At 49.9% G+C, this 18333-nt stretch overlaps 1 protein-coding gene across 3 annotated transcripts in view; it reads right to left on the bottom strand.

Annotated features, from left to right (window-relative positions):
* Positions 1–18333, bottom strand: part of LOC137366357 (dnaJ homolog subfamily C member 27) — an 84264-nt gene that overhangs the window by 13949 nt on the left and 51982 nt on the right. For all 3 annotated transcript variants that reach the window (XM_068028258.1, XM_068028259.1, XM_068028260.1), the window contains exon 6: positions 8690–8847. In XM_068028258.1, the coding sequence (XP_067884359.1) occupies positions 8690–8847 (158 nt within the window). The remainder of the gene's footprint in view (positions 1–8689; positions 8848–18333) is intronic.

Raw genomic sequence — 18333 nt, 5'->3', positions numbered from 1 at the left:
TGTTGGGTCCCTTGCTGATTGTGGTATATATTAATGATTTGGACTTAAATGTGGGAGGCATGATTGGGAAATGTGTTGATGACACAAAAATTGGTTGTGTAGTTGATAGTGAAAAGGATAGCTGTAGACTCCAGAATAACAGTTTGGTTGAGTGGAAAATGGAATTCAATCTGGAGAAGTGTGAGATAATGTACTTGGGGAGGGCAAATAAAGTGAGGGAATATACAATAAATAGGAGGATATTGAGAGGGGTAGAAAAAGTGAGAGACCTTGGAGTGTATGTCCACAGATCCCTAAAGGTGGCAGGACAGGTAGATAGAGTGGTGAAGACGGCATATGGAATGCTTTCCTTTATTTGCCGAGGTATAGAATACAAAAGAAGGGATGCAAGTTCTCCCTGTGTCTGCGTGGGTTTCCTCCGGGTGCTCCGGTTTCCTCCCACAAACCAAAGACTTGCAGGTTGATAGGTAAATTGGCCATTAGAAATTGCCCCTAGTATAGGTAGGTGGTAGGGAAAATATAGGGACAGGTGGGGATGTGGTAGGAATATGGGATTAGTGTAGGATTAGTATAAGTGGGTGGTTGATGGTCGGCACAGACTCGGTGGGCCGAAGGGCCTGTTTCAGTGCTGTATCTCTAAACTAAACTAAACAATGCTGGAACTGTATAAGTTGCTGGTTCAGCCACCAGGGAGTATTGCATACAGTTCTGGTCACCACATTACAGGAAGGACATGGTTGCTCTGGAGACAGTGCAGAGGAGATTCTCAAGAATCACCAGGGCTTGAAAGTTGCAGCTATGAGGAAAGATTGAATAGGCTAGAGTTGTTTTCCTTGGAACAGAGGGCTGAGGGGTCATTTAATTGAGGTGCACAAAATTATGAGGAGTCTAGATAGAGTAGACAGGAAGGACCTGTTTCCCCTAGCAGAGAGGTCAATTACCAGGGGGCACAGATTTAAGGTGATTGGTAGAAGGATTAGAGAGGACATGAGGAAAAACTTTTCACCCAGAGGGTGATGGGTGTCTGGGATTCACTGCCAGGAATGGTGGTAGAGACAGAAACCCTCAAATCTTTTAAAACGTACCTGGACATGCACCTGAAGTGCTGTAACCTGCAAGGCTATGGACAAGGTCCTGGAAGGTGGGATTAGATTGGGCGGCTAGTTTTTCGGCCAGCACCAACACAACGGGCTGAAAGGTCTCCTTCTGTGCGGTAATTTTTCTATGTTTCTATTTTTCATTTCTTTTGAAAAGATTGCCAAACAGATGAAGTGGCCAAAGGAAAGCTGAACACTGCTTATGCAAAGTAGGCTCACAGGCAGAGCTCATCAAGTTTACACCATGCTTTCTGAGGAGGCTTCTGCAGATTATGAGATGGCAAAAAAGATCATTCTCACTTCTTATGAGCTGGTCCCTGAAGTGTATAGGCAGAAATTTCAGAACCTCTGGAGACTGTCTGGGTAGACTTGCATAGAATTTGAGAGGATACAGCAAATTAATTTTGATCATTGGATACGGGCACTAACGGTAGAGGCCACGTATGAGAACCTTCGGGAACTAATTTGCCTGGAAGAATTTAAAAGTTCACTCCCTCCATTAATAAGAACCCATGTAGAGAACCAGAAGGTTTCAACAGCCAAACAGGCAACTGAAATTGATGATGATTATGAGCTTGTTTATAAGCCCAAACACTTTGTCCGTCACCCCCACAAACCCGAGAAGGATAGAAGGTGAGAACGTGGGAAGGTGAAAGGAAGGCAAGAAGCGGGGACAAGAAGGGACAGCTGGGAATGCTCCGCGATTTCCTCCTCAGGCCAGAAAAGGAAGATGCTGAGGATGAAAGAGACGTCCGCAAGCCTAACTGTTACCATTGTCACAAGGTAGGACACCTTCGTGCAGAATGCTGGAAGTGGCTGGGTAAACCCATGGGATGTATTGAGGTACACAAAGCTCATGTAGAGAAAGGGGCCCTGACCAAGCGTACAGCAGATCAGGCAGTAGCTATATCCCTCTGTACCTCGGAATTCTGCAGTCGTTCTCCATTTAAATAACACTCTGTTTTTTAATTCTTCCTGCCAAAGTGAACAACTTCACATTTTCCCACATTATACTCCATCTGCCAGATTTTTATCCCACTCACTCAACCTATCGATATCAGTCTGAAACCTCCTTATGTCCTCTTCACAACATACTTTCCTACCTGTCTTTGTGTCATCTGCAAATTTAGCTACCATGCCATCACTCCCTTCATCGAAGTCATTGATATAAATTGTAAAAAGTTGAGGCCCCAGCACAGAACCCCTGCAGGACTCCACTTGTTACATCCTGCCAATCAGAAAAGGACCCATTTCTGCATACTCTGTTTTCTGCCAGCCAGCCAATCTTCTATCCATGTTAATGTGTTACCCCCTACAACATGAGCTCCTACTTTGTGCAGTAACCTTTTATGTGGCACCTTGTCAAATGCCTTCTGGAAATCCAAGTACACTACGTCAACGGGCTCCCCTTTATCCACAACGCATGTTACTCCTTCAAAGAACTCCAATAAATTGGTTAAACATGATTTCCCTCCTTCATAATTTTTCTTTATAGTAGGAATACACTTATCCTCAGTATTCTGAAATATCCCTTTAAATGTCTGCCACTGCTTCTCTATTGATCTATCTCCTAGCCTAGTAACCCAGCTCACTTCAGCTAGCTCAGCTTTCATGCCTACGTAGTTGCCCTTATTTGAGTTTAAAATACTCGTCTTAGACCCATTTTCCTCTCTTTAAAACTGGATGTAAAATTCAATCATATTGTAGTCGCTGCTACCCAGAGGTGCCTTTACTCTGAGGTCATTAATTAATCCTGTCACATTACACAAAACCAAATCTAATATAACCTGCTCTCTGGTTGGTTCCAGAACGTGCTGCTGCAAGAAACTATCTCGAAAGCATTCTATGAACTCCTCATCCAAGCTACTATTGCCAATCTGATTTTTCCAGTTTATATGTAGATTAAAATCACCCATAATCATTGCCGTCCCTTTATCACAAGCACCCAATATTTCTTCTTGTATACCTCGTCCTACATTGTGGTTACTGTTAGGGGGCCGGTAGACCACTCCCACTAGTGACTTCTTTCCCCTACAATTCCTCATCTTCACTCAAACCGATTCTATATCCTGACCTCCTGAACCAAGGTCATCTCTAACTATTGCACCAATGCCATCCTTGATTAACAGTGCTCCCCCTCCACCTTTACCTAGCTTCCTGTTCTTCTTGAATGTGATATACCCCTCAATATTCGAGACCCAATATATGGATAAGGGAACGACAGGCCAGTTAGCCTAACATCAGTTGTTGGAAAGAAGCTGAAAACGATTATTAAAGAAGTATTAACATTGCACTTGGAATAGCATAGTATGATTAGAACAAGTCAACATGGTTTTACTAAAGGGAGATGAAGGGTCACAGAGCTGAAACGTTAACTCTGCTTCTCTCTCCACAGATGCTGCCAGACCTGCTGAGTACTTCCAGCATTTCTTGTTTTTATTTCAGATTTCCAGCATCTGCAGTATTTTGCTTTTATTATTTATGACTAAAGGGAGATCCTGTTTGACAAATTTATTAGAGTTTTTTGAGGATGTAACTAGTAGGGTAGATCAAGGGGAACCAGGAGATCTAGTATATGTGGATTTCCAAAAGGCATTCGATAAGGCACCATATAAAAGATTAATAGGCATGGTGTTGGGGGTAATATATTAGTGTGGATAGAGGATTGGTTAACAGACAGGAAGCAGAAAGTGGGCATAAATGGGGCATTTTCAAGTTAGCAGAAAGTGAATAGTGGGGTGCCACAAGGATCAGTACTGCGGCCTCAGCTATTTACACTCTATATTTATGATTTGGATGAAGAGACAGAGAGTGATGTATCTAAGTTTGCTGATGATACAAAGCTGGGTGGAAAGGTAAGCTGTGGGGAGGACATAGAGAAGCTGCCAAGAGATATAGACAGGTTAAGTGAGTGGACAACAAGATGGCAAATGGAGTATAATGTAGGGAAGTGTGAAGTTGTTCACTTAGGTTGTAAAATAGAAAAGCAGAATATCTTTTAAAAGGTGTGAAACTGGTAAGTGTTGATGTTCAGAGAGACTTGGTGGTTCTCGTACAAGGAACACACAAAGTTAACATGCAGGTGCAGCAGGCTATTCGGAATGCAAATAGCATGTTAGCCTTTATTGCAAGGGGATTGGAGTACAGGAATAAAGAAGTCTTACTAAAACTATGCAGGGCTTTGGGGAGACCGCATCAGGTCTCCACATTTAAGAAAGGATATACTTGCACTGGAGGCAGTGCAGTGAAGATTTACTAAATTGGTCCCTGGGATTAGGGGGTTGTCCTACCATGAGAGGCTGAGTAAATTGGACCTATGTTCTCTGAACTAATTGAGATATACAAGATTCTGAAAGGGCTTTATAGGGTAGAAGCTGAGAGATTGTTTCCGTTGGTCGGGGAATCTAGAACGTGGGGACACAGTCTCAGGATAAGGTGCTGATCATTCAGGATTGAGATGAGGAGAAATTACTACACTCAAAGGGTTGTGAATCTTTGGAATCCTCTGCCCCAGAGGGTTGTGGATGCTCCATCATTGAATACATTTAAGGCGAAGATAGATAGATTTTTGATCTTGCAGGGAATCAAGGGATATGGGGAGTGGGCAGGAAGGTGAAATTGAAGCCCAAGATCAGCCATGATTGTACTGAATAGCAGAGCAGGCTCGATGGGCCATATGGACTATGTCTTCTCCTATTTCTTGTGTTCTTGTGAACCATTTGGTAGCGTGTTGGTAGACTGTGTAGGAACTTTACCGAAAACAAAAGTGAGACACCAATATATACTCAATATCATGGATATGGCTACTTGGTTCCCAGAGGCCATTCCTTGGGAACAATTTCTGCTAAGATGGTGGTAGAGACGTTAACCCAGTTCTTCACCAAATATGGATTACCAATTGAGATTCAGTCGGGTCAAAGTTCCAATTTTATGTCTAAAATTTTTCGGCAAGCTATGAGCAATTTGGGTATAACACAGTTAAAGTCTTCAGTATACCACCCACAAACACAAAGTGCTTTAGAAAGGTACCATCAGACCCTCAAAACGATGATCAGAGCATACTGTCATGAATATCCCCATGATTGGGATAAAGGGCTAGAATTTCTTTTGTTTTATCACTAGGAATTCACCTAATGAGTCTACCGGTTTTAGTCCTTTTGAATTAAGTTATGGACATGAGATAAGAGGTCCTCTAAAACTAATTAAAGAAAGGTTTTTATAGCAGAGGGATGAATCTTCTGTGCTAGATTATGTATCTGTGTTCCGGGAGCTGCGCATGAGAGCCTAAGTGGCTCAGGAACACCTTAAAGCGTCTCAAATAACTATGAAGAAATGAGCAGACAAGCATGCGAAGACCCAGACATTTCAACCAGGGGATGAGGTATTAGTATTACTGCCTTTACAGGGTGAACCACTGAAAGCACGGTTCAGTGGTCCATATAAGGTGGTCAAAAGAATTGGTAAAGTAAATTATTTGACTGACACCCCAGATCACCGGAAAAAGAAGCGGCTGTGTCATATTAATATGTTGAAATAATATTATCATCAAGAGGAGGATAAGCAAGCACAGGTATGTCAGATAGTAAGGACAGAGAAAGATGAAAGGGATAGTGAGGATGAGGCTGAAGGAGGCCTATACATTTCTCAAATTGAACCTCCTACTATCCGGATAGCTAATACTGAATTGTTAGGGAGATTGGACACAATGCTTTTATATTTAGATGCAGAACAACAAGAAGACCTAACAAGGCTACTCACAGCATTTAAAAGAGTTTGTAGGGATAAGCCAGGATGTCCAACCTCAGCCATATATGATATGGATGTATTTTTATTTATTTTTTTATTTTTATTTAGAGGTACAGCACTGAAACAGGCCCTTAGGCCCACCAAGTCTGTGCCGACCAACAACCACCCATTTATACTAATCCTACATTAATCCCATATTCCCTACCACATCCCCACCATTCTCCTACCACCTACCTACACTAGGGGCAATTTACAATGGCCAATTTACCTATCAACCTCCAAGTCTTTGGCTGTGGGAGGAAACCGGAGCACCCGGCGGAAACCCACGCGGTCACAGGAAGAACTGGCAAACTCCGCACAGGCAGTACCCAGAATCGAACCCGGGTCGCTGGAGCTGTGAGGCTGCAGTGCTAACCACTGCGCCACCCTATGTAGGGGAATCCTTTTCTATGAAACAGCATTCTTATCATTTAAGTCCAGAGAAACAGGCCCAGGTAAAAGCAAAAATCCAATATATGTTCAAAAACCACCGAACTGAACACAGTCAAAGCAGCTGGAGATCCCCAGTGGTATTGGTGCCTAAACCTGACAGTTCAACTACACTCTGCAAAGACTACAGAAAGGTTAATGCAGTAATAAAGGCAGATTCCTACCCAATTCCTCACTTGGAAGACTGTATTGACAGAGTGGGCAGTGCAACATTCCTTACAAAAATAGATTTGTTAAAGAGATAATGGCAAGTTCCTTTAACAACCCAAGCTAAAGAAATATCGGCCTTTGTCACACCAGACGGTCTTTTCCAATGCCGAGTGATGCCATTCAGGCTAAAAAATGCCCCAGCAATCTTTCAGAGACTAATGAACCAAGTGGTAGCCAGTGCTCCTGTGTAGTTTACCTTGATGATGTGCTGGTATACAGTGACACTTGGAAGGATCACTTGAAACAACTAGAAGCTCTGTTTAGAAAATTTAAATCGGCTGATTTAGTAATAAACCTGGCCAAAAGTGAATGTGCGAAAGGGAGAGTGACCTACCTCGGGCATATAGTAATGCAAGGACAATTGTTGCCAAGAACAGCAGAAGTGCATGCATTGGTGGAGTTCCCTAGTCTAGGACTAAGCAAGAAATCATGAGGTTTTTGGGGATGTGTGGTTTCTACCGAAAGTTTGCACCAAATGTTAGTACTTTAGCTGCTCCACTGACAGATTTGCTCCAGAGAAAGAAAACCAAGGTAGAGTGGTCAGGCAAGTGCTGAGCATCTTTTGAGAGGCTGAAAGCCATTTTGATTAATGAACCAGTGTTGGCTGCTCCAAATTTCACTAAGCCATTCAAGGTAGCAATTAATGCTAGTGACCTGGGGTCCTTGCAGTCCTGTTACAAAATGATGAATCCGGCATAGAAAAGCCAGTGCAATACTTTTCCAAAAAGCTAAATTGATACCAGAAAAGATATTCAGTAGTGGAAAAAGTAACCCTAGGTTTATTATTGGCTCTTAAGCATTTTAAAGTCTATGTCCACCACGACTATAGAGAGACACTGGTATATACTGATCATAACCCCCCAGCTTTTGTGGAAACATTTAAAAAACAGAATGCCAGAATTCTGATGGGGTTTACTATTACAGCCCTATCACTTAAAGATTATCCACATTGCGGACAAAAAATAATGTCATTGCAGATGCTTTATCTAGAATCTAATGCTGCTTTGAGCTATCTGAATGCAAAGATGGTACAAAGAAGAATTGTATTGACTACAGATAAAAAGTGAATGAGCATGAGTGTGTAAATGTTATAACATTTTTTAATCTTGCAAGCAACTCTTAATCAAGCAAGTATAAGAAACTGCCTGAAACCCCTGATACTGCATTTTCCCTGGAAAGCCTGCCCAAACTGATCGACAACGCCGCTTTACAAGAACTAGGCTCAGAAGATCCCAGTGGCAGTGGTCTATACATAATTGGGACGCCAAACAAAAAAGGACTTTTACATCTCTTTTTTTTCTTCAAGAATTAGCAAGTATTTTGGCCAACTTATTCTTTTTCAGTGTTTTTTGGACTAGAGCTCGAAAGAGTCAATCTCTTTTTTTTCAGCTAACCAGTCTATGTGCATGTGTGTGTATGTTGGTGTGTGTGTGAGGGGCTAAGGTAAAAAGGAAACTTCTATATTTCAATCTGTGTTTATATGCTTTGCTTCATTACTGGTTAAGAGTTGTTTTATAATAAATGGATAATTTGTGTTGTTTATTAAAGAAACCTGGTTGGTGTGTTATATTCTGGGATAAAAATAGAGTCTATGATTGACCGTATTCGTAAGTGGGAAAAATTTTAAATATATGTTGGGAGCTGTGGAGAAGTGGAACGAGAACAGTGCGCTCCTCCCACCTCGGTCGTAACACTTGACAGGGTAGATGCTGAGAACATGTTTCCCCTGGCTGGGGAATCTAGAACACAGTGTCACAGTCCCAGAATAAGAGGTCGGCCATTTAGGACAGAGATGAGGAGAAATTCTTCGAAATTCTCTACTCCAGAGAGCTGTGGATGCTCAGTCATTAAGTGTATTCAATGTTGAAGTTAACAGATATTTGGGAATTAAGGGATATGGGGATGAAGCAGCAAGGTGGAACTGAGGTAGATTATCCAAGATCTTGTCGAATGGTGGAACAGGCTCGAAGAGCCAAATGGCCTACTCCAGCTTCTATTTCTTACGTTCCTATGTATATGGTCATAAAGCTTGTTCATTGCATACTGTACATGTTCTGGAACTGATACTGAGCCACAAGCAAGCTCTACTGTCTCAGACAAATTTCTCTTTACCCAGTGGTGATAGGACCAATGGGAGTTTGCTTTACCTGGATGCTCCAGGCTTCATTCCCAGCATTTCCCAGCTATCCTTGCTGTTTCGTATCCTGCGGATGGTATCTGCCTGCTCCTTGGTAAATCCCAGGCTCACGCTGGACTGAGGCCGTTTACCATTCTCACACAAGTCAAGAATCGCCGAGAAGAACACCTGGATCCAGATGGAATGTAGAGGAAGGAAAAACAGAGGTGAAACAGGGATGTGGTACACAGTCCGTCCCAGATCATGGTGCTCCTCGGTGCCATGGATCACAGCACTGCCCAGATAACCCACTTCCAGGGACAACAGCACTGCCGAGATACCGCACTTCTGAGGATCACAGCACTGCCCAGATACCCCACTTCCAGGGATCACAGCACTGCCCAGATACCCAACTTCCTGGGATCACAGCACTGGCCAGATACCCCACTTCCTGGGATCACAGCACTGGCCAGATACCCCACTTCCTGGGATCACAGCACTGCCCAGATACCCCACTTCCTGGGATCACAGCACTGCCCAGATACCCCAGTTTCGGGCATCACAGCACTGCCCAGATACCCCACTTCCTGGGATCACAGCACTGGCCAGATACCCCACTTCCTGTGATCACAGCACTGCCCAGATACCCCACTTCCAGGGATCACAGCACTGCCCAGATACCCAACTTCCTGGGATCACAGCACTGGCCAGATACCCCACTTCCTGGGATAACAGCACTGCCCAGATACCCAAATTCCTGGGATCACAGCACTGCCCAGATACCCAAATTCCTGGGATCACAGCAATGCCCAGATACCCCATTTCCTGGGATCACAGCACTGCCCAGATACCCCACTTCCTGGGATCACAGCAATGCCCAGATACCCAACGTACGAGGCTCACAGCACTGCCCAGATACCCAAATTCCAAGGATCACAGCAATGCCCAGATACCCCACTTCCTGGGATCACAGCACTGCCCAGATACCACACTTCCTGGGATCACAGCACTGCCCAGATACCCCACTTCCTGGGATCACAGCACTGCCCAGATACCCCAGTTTCGGGCATCACAGCACTGCCCAGATACCCCACTTACGTGGATCACAGCACTGCCCAGATACCCCACTTCCAAGGATCATAGCACTGCCCAGATACCCCACTTCCAAGGATCATAGCACTGCCTAGATACCCCACTTCCAAGGATCATAGCACTGCCCAGATACCCCACTTCCTGGGATCACTGCACTGCCCAGATACCCCACTTACGTGGATCACAGCACTGCCCAGATACCCCAATTACGTGGATCACTGCACTGCCCAGATACCCAACTTCCTGGGATCAAAGCACTGCCCAGATACCCCACTTCCGAAGGATCACAGCACTGCCCAGATACCCAACTTCCTGGGATCAAAGCACTGCCCAGATACCCCACTTCCGAAGGATCACAGCACTGCCCAGATACCCAAATTCCTGGGATCAAAGCACCGCCCAGATACCCCACCTCCGAAGGATCACAGCACTGCCCAGATACCCCACTTACGTGGATCACAGCACTGCCCAGATACCCCACTTACGTGGATCTCAGCACTGCCCAGATACCCAACTTCCGGGGATCACAGCACTGCCCAGATACCCCACTCCCTGGGATCACAGCACTGCCCAGATACCCCACTTCCTGGCATCACAGCACTGCCCAGATACCCCACTTCCGAGGATCACAGCACTGCCCAGATACTCCACTTCCGAGAATAACTGCACTGACCAGATACCCCACTTCCGAAGATCACAGCACTGCCCAGATACCCCACTTCCGAGGATCGCAGCACTGCCCAGATACCCCACCTCCGAGGATCACAGCACTGCCCAGATACCCCACTTCCGAGGATCACAGCACTGCCCAGATACCCCACTTCCTGGGATCACAGCACTGCCCAGATACCCCCACTTCCTGGGATCAAAGCACTGCCCAGATTCCCCACTTCCAGGGATCACAGCACTGCCCAGATTCCCCACTTCCGAGGATCACAGCACTGCCCAGATACCCCACTTACTGGGATCACAGCACTGCCCAGATACCCCACTTCCGAGAATCACTGCACTGCCCAGATACCCCACTTCCGAGGATCACTGCACTGCCCAGATTCCCCACTTCCTGTGATCACAGCACTGCCCAGATACCCCACTTCCTGGGATCACAGCACTGCCCAGATACCCAACTTCCGGGGATCACAGCACTGCCCAGATACCCCACTTCCGAGGATCACAGCACTGCCCAGATACCCCACTTCCTGGGATCACAGCACTGCCCAGATACCCCACTCCCTGGGATCACAGCACTGCCCAGATACCCCACTTCCGAGGATCACAGCACTGCCCAGATACCCCACTTCCTGGGATCACAGCACTGCCCAGATACCCCACTTCCGAGGATCACAGCACTGCCCAGATACCCCACTTCCGAGAATCACTGCACTGCCCAGATACCCCACTTCCTGGGATGACAGCACTGCCCAGATACCCCACTTCCTAGGATCACAGCACTGCCCAGATACCCAACTTCCAGGGAACACAGCACTGCCCAGATACCCCACTCCCTGGGATCACAGCACTGCCCAGATACCCCACTTACTGGGATCACAGCACTGCCCAGATACCCCACTTCCGAGAATCACTGCACTGCCCAGATACCCCACTCCCTGGGATCACAGCACTGCCCAGATACCCCACTTCCTGGGATCACAGCACTGCCCAGATACCCCACTTCCGGGGATCACAGCACTGCCCAGATACCCCACCTCCGAGGATCACAACACTGCCCAGATACCCCACTTCCGAGGATCACAGCACTGCCCAGATACCCCATTCCTGGGATCAAAGCACTGCCCAGATTCCCCACTTCCAGGGATCACAGCACTGCCCAGATTCCCCACTTCCGAGGATCACAGCACTGCCCAGATACCCCACTTACTGGGATCACAGCACTGCCCAGATACCCCACTTCCGAGAATCACTGCACTGCCCAGATACCCCACTTCCGAAGGTTACAGCACTGCCCAGATACCCCACATCCAGGGATCACAGCACCGCCCAGATACCCCACTTCCAGGGATCACAGCACTGCCCAGATACCCAACTTCCTGGGATCACAGCACTGGCCAGATACCCCACTTCCTGGGATAACCGCACTGCCCAGATACCCAAATTCCTGGGATCACAGCACTGCCCAGATACCCAAATTCCTGGGATCACAGCAATGCCCAGATACCCCACTTCCTGGGATCACAGCACTGCCCAGATACCCCACTTCCTGGGATCACAGCAATGCCCAGATACCCAACTTCCTGGGATCACAGCACTGCCCAGATACCCCACTTACGAGGCTCACAGCACTGCCCAGATACCCAAATTCCAAGGATCACAGCAATGCCCAGATACCCCACTTCCTGGGATCACAGCACTGCCCAGATACCCCACTTCCTGGTTTCACAGCACTGCCCAGATACCCCAGTTTCGGGCATCACAGCACTGCCCAGATACCCCACTTACGTGGATCACAGCACTGCCCAGATACCCCACTTCCAAGAATCATAGCACTGCCCAGATACCCCACTTCCAAGGATCATAGCACTGCCCAGATACCCCACTTCCAAGGATCATAGCACTGCCCAGATACCCCACTTCCTGGGATCACTGCACTGCCCAGATACCCCACTTACGTGGATCACAGCACTGCCCAGATACCCCAATTACGTGGATCACTGCACTGCCCAGATACCCAACATCCTGGGATCAAAGCACTGCCCAGATACCCCACTTCCGAAGGATCACAGCACTGCCCAGATACCCAACTTCCTGGGATCAAAGCACTGCCCAGATACCCCACTTCCGAAGGATCACAGCACTGCCCAGATACCCAACTTCCTGGGATCAAAGCACTGCCCAGATACCCCACCTCCGAAAGATCACAGCACTGCCCAGATACCCCACTTACGTGGATCACAGCACTGCCCAGATACCTCACTTCCTGGGATCTCAGCACTGCCCAGATACCCAACTTCCGGGGATCACAGCACTGCCCAGATACCCCACTCCCTGGGATCACAGCACTGCCCAGATACCCCACTCCCTGGGATCACAGCACTGCCCAGATACCCCACTTCCGAGGATCACAGCACTGCCCAGATACCCCACTTCCGAGAATCACTGCACTGACCAGATACCCCACTTCCGAGGATCACAGCACTGCCCAGATACCCCACTTCCGAGGATCACAGCACTGCCCAGATACCCCACCTCCGAGGATCACAGCATTGCCCAGATACCCCACTTCCGAGGATCACAGCACTGCCCAGATACCCCACTTCCTGGGATCACAGCACTGCCCAGATACCCCACTTCCTGGGATCAAAGCACTGCCCAGATTCCCCACTTCCTGGGATCACAGCACTGCCCAGATTCCCCACTTCCGAGGATCACAGCACTGCCCAGATACCCCACTTACTGGGATCACAGCACTGCCAAGATACCCCACTTCCGAGAATCACTGCACTGCCCAGATACCCCACTTCCGAGGATCACTGCACTGCCCAGATTCCCCACTTCCTGTGATCACAGCACTGCCCAGATACCCCACTTCCTGGGGTCACAGCACTGCCCAGATACCCAACTTCCGGGGATCACAGCACTGCCCAGATACCCCACTTCCGAGGATCACTGCACTGCCCAGATACCCCACTTCCTGGGATCACAGCACTGCCCAGATACCCCACTCCCTGGGATCACAGCACTGCCCAGATACCCCACTTCCGAGGATCACAGCACTGCCCAGATACCCCACTTCCTGGGATCACAGCACTGCCCAGATACCCCACTTCCGAGGATCACAGCACTGCCCAGATACCCCACTTCCGAGAATCACTGCACTGCCCAGATACCCCACTTCCTGGGATGACAGCACTGCCCAGATACCCCACATCCTGGGATCACAGCACTGCCCAGATACCCAACTTCCAGGGAACACAGCACTGCCCAGATACCCACTCCCTGGGATCACAGCACTGCCCAGATACCCCACTTCAGAGGATTACAGCACTGCCCAGATACCCCACTTCCTGGGATCACAGCACTGCCCAGATACCCCACTCCCTGGGATCACAGCACTGCCCAGATACCCCACTCCCTGGGATCACAGCACTGCCCAGATACCCCACTCCCTGGGATCACAGCACTGCCCAGATACCCCACTTCCGGGGATCACAGCACTGCCCAGATACCCCACCTCCGAGGATCACAACACTGCCCAGATACCCCACTTCCGAGGATCACAGCACTGCCCAGATACCCCACTTCCTGGGATCAAAGCACTGCCCAGATTCCCCACTTCCAGGGATCACAGCACTGCCCAGATTCCCCACTTCCGAGGATCACAGCACTGCCCAGATACCCCACTTACTGGGATCACAGCACTGCCCAGATACCCCACTTCCGAGAATCACTGCACTGCCCAGATACCCCACTTCCGAAGGTTACAGCACTGCCCAGATACCCCACATCCAGGGATCACAGCACCGCCCAGATACCCCACTTCCAGGGATCACAGCACTGCCCAGATACCCAACTTCCTGGGATCACAGCACTGGCCAGATACCCCACTTCCTGGGATAACAGCACTGCCCAGATACCCAGATTCCTGGGATCACAGCACTGCCCAGATACCCAAATTCCTGGGATCACAGCAATGCCCAGATACCCCACTTCCTGGGATCACAGCACTGCCCAGATACCCCACTTCCTGGGATCACAGCAATGCCCAGATACCCAACTTCCTGGGATCACAGCACTGCCCAGATACCCCACTTACGAGGCTCACAGCACTGCCCAGATACCCAAATTCCAAGGATCACAGCAATGCCCAGATACCCCACTCCCTGGGATCACAGCACTGCCCAGATACCCCACTTCCGAGGATCACAGCACTGCCCAGATACCCCACTTCCTGGGATCACAGCACTGCCCAGATACCCCACTTCCGAGGATCACAGCACTGCCCAGATACCCCACTTCCGAGAATCACTGCACTGCCCAGATACCCCACTTCCTGGGATGACAGCACTGCCCAGATACCCCACTTCCTGGGATCACAGCACTGCCCAGATACCCAACTTCCAGGGAACACAGCACTGCCCAGATACCCACTCACTGGGATCACAGCACTGCCCAGATACCCCACTTCAGAGGATTACAGCACTGCCCAGATACCCCACTTCCTGGGATCACAGCACTGCCCAGATACCCCACTCCCTGGGATCACAGCACTGCCCAGATACCCCACTCCCTGGGATCACAGCACTGCCCAGATACCCCACTCCCTGGGATCACAGCACTGCCCAGATACCCCACTTCCGGGGATCACAGCACTGCCCAGATACCCCACCTCCGAGGATCACAACACTGCCCAGATACCCCACTTCCTGGGATCAAAGCACTGCCCAGATTCCCCACTTCCAGGGATCACAGCACTGCCCAGATTCCCCACTTCCGAGGATCACAGCACTGCCCAGATACCCCACTTACTGGGATCACAGCACTGCCCAGATACCCCACTTCCGAGAATCACTGCACTGCCCAGATACCCCACTTCCGAAGGTTACAGCACTGCCCAGATACCCCACATCCAGGGATCACAGCACCGCCCAGATACCCCACTTCCAGGGATCACAGCACTGCCCAGATACCCAACTTCCTGGGATCACAGCACTGGCCAGATACCCCACTTCCTGGGATAACAGCACTGCCCAGATACCCAGATTCCTGGGATCACAGCACTGCCCAGATACCCAAATTCCTGGGATCACAGCAATGCCCAGATACCCCACTTCCTGGGATCACAGCACTGCCCAGATACCCCACTTCCTGGGATCACAGCAATGCCCAGATACCCAACTTCCTGGGATCACAGCACTGCCCAGATACCCCACTTACGAGGCTCACAGCACTGCCCAGATACCCAAATTCCAAGGATCACAGCAATGCCCAGATACCCCACTTCCTGGGATCACAGCACTGCCCAGATACCCCACTTCCTGGGATCACAGCACTGCCCAGATACCCCAGTTTCGGGCATCACAGCACTGCCCAGATACCCCACTTACGTGGATCACAGCACTGCCCAGATACCCCACTTCCAAGGATCATAGCACTGCCCAGATACCCCACTTCCAAGGATCATAGCACTGCCCAGATACCCCACTTCCTGGGATCACTGCACTGCCCAGATACCCCACTTACGTGGATCACAGCACTGCCCAGATACCCCAATTACGTGGATCACTGCACTGCCCAGATACCCAACTTCCTGGGATCAAAGCACTGCCCAGATACCCCACTTCCGAAGGATCACAGCACTGCCCAGATACCCAACTTCCTGGGATCAAAGCACTGCCCAGATACCCCACTTCCGAAGGATCACAGCACTGCCCAGATACCCAACTTCCTGGGATCAAAGCACTGCCCAGATACCCCACCTCCGAAGGATCACAGCACTGCCCAGATACCCCACTTACGTGGATCACAGCACTGCCCAGATACCCCACTTCCTGGGATCTCAGCACTGCCCAGATACCCAACTTCCGGGGATCACAGCACTGCCCAGATACCCCACTCCCTGGGATCACAGCACTGCCCAGATACCCCACTTCCTGGCATCACAGCACTGCACAGATACCCCACTTCCGAGGATCACAGCACTGCCCAGATACCCCACTTCCGAGAATCACTGCACTGACCAGATACCCCACTTCCGAGGATCACAGCACTGCCCAGATACCCCACTTCTGAGGATCACAGCACTGCCCAGATACCCCACCTCCGAGGATCACTGCACTGCCCAGATACCCCACTTCCGAGGATCACAGCACTGCCCAGATACCCCACTTCCTGGGATCAAAGCACTGCCCAGATTCCCCACTTCCAGGGATCACAGCACTGCGCAGATACCCCACTTACTGGGATCACAGCACTGCCCAGATACCCCACTTCCGAGAATCACTGCACTGCCCAGATACCCCACTTCCGAGGATCACTGCACTGCCCAGATTCCCCACTTCCTGTGATCACAGCACTTCCCAGATACCCCACTTCCTGGGATCACAGCACTGCCCAGATACCCAACTTCCGGGGATCACAGCACTGCCCAGATACCCCACTTCCGAGGATCACTGCACTGCCCAGATACCCCACTTCCTGGAATCACAGCACTGCCCAGATACCCCACTCCCTGGGATCACAGCACTGCTCAGATACCCCACTTCCGAGGATCACAGCACTGCCCAGATACCCCACTTCCTGGGATCACAGCACTGCCCAGATACCCCACTTCCGAGGATCACAGCACTGCCCAGATACCCCACTTCCGAGGATCACAGCACTGCCCAGATACCCCACTTCCTGGGATGACAGCACTGCCCAGATACCCCACTTCCTGGGATCACAGCACTCCCCAGATACCCAACTTCCAGGGATCACAGCACTGCCCAGATACCCCACTCCCTGGGATCACAGCACTGCCTAGATACCCCACTTCAGAGGATCACAGCACTGCCCAGATACCCCACTTCCTGGGATCACAGCACTGCCCAGATACCCCACTCCCTGGGATCACAGCACTGCCCAGATACCCCACTCCCTGGGATCACAGCACTGCCCAGATACCCCACTTCCGAGGATCACAGCACTGCCCAGATACCCCACCTCCGAGGATCACAACACTGCCCAGATACCCCACTTCCGAGGATCACAGCACTGCCCAGATACCCCACTTCCTGGGATCAAAGCACTGCCCAGATTCCCCACTTCCAGGGATCACAGCACTGCCCAGATTCCCCACTTCCGAGGATCACAGCACTGCGCAGATACCCCACTTACTGGGATCACAGCACTGCCCAGATACCCCACTTCCGAGAATCACTGCACTGCCCAGATACCCCACTTCCGAAGGTTACAGCACTGCCCAGATACCCCACTTCCGAGGATCACTGCACTGCCCAAATACCCAACTTCCTGGGATCACAGCACTGCCCAGATACCCCACTTCCGAGGATCACAGCACTGCCCAGATACCCCACTTCCGAGAATCACTGCACTGCCCAAATACCCAACTTCCTGGGATCACAGCACTGCCCAGATACCCCACTTCCAAAGGTTACAGCACTGCCCAGATACCTCACTTCCAAAGTTTACAGCACTGCCCAGATACCCCACTTCCAAAGGTTACAGCACTGCCCAGATACCTCACTTCCAGGGATCACAGCACTGCCCAGATACCCCACTTCCAGGGATCACAGCACTGCCCAGATACCCCACTTCCAGGGATCACAGCACTGCCCAGATACCCCACTTCCTGGGATCACAGCACTGCCCAGATACCCCACTTCCAAAGGTTACAGCACTGCCCAGATACCTCACTTCCAAAGTTTACAGCACTGCCCAGATACCCCACTTCCAAAGGTTACAGCACTGCCCAGATACCTCACTTCCAGGGATCACAGCACTGCCCAGATACCCCACTTCCAGGGATCACAGCACTGCCCAGATACCCCACTTCCTGAGATCACAGCACTGCCCAGATACCCCACTTCCTGGGATCACAGCACTGCCCAGATACTCGACTTCCTG

Source organism: Heterodontus francisci, unplaced genomic scaffold, assembly GCF_036365525.1.
Source record: "Heterodontus francisci isolate sHetFra1 unplaced genomic scaffold, sHetFra1.hap1 HAP1_SCAFFOLD_377, whole genome shotgun sequence".
Taxonomy (NCBI): Eukaryota; Metazoa; Chordata; class Chondrichthyes; order Heterodontiformes; family Heterodontidae; genus Heterodontus; species Heterodontus francisci.
Note: the sequence above shows the minus strand (reverse complement) of the source record. Positions and strands in the feature narration are given on the sequence as shown.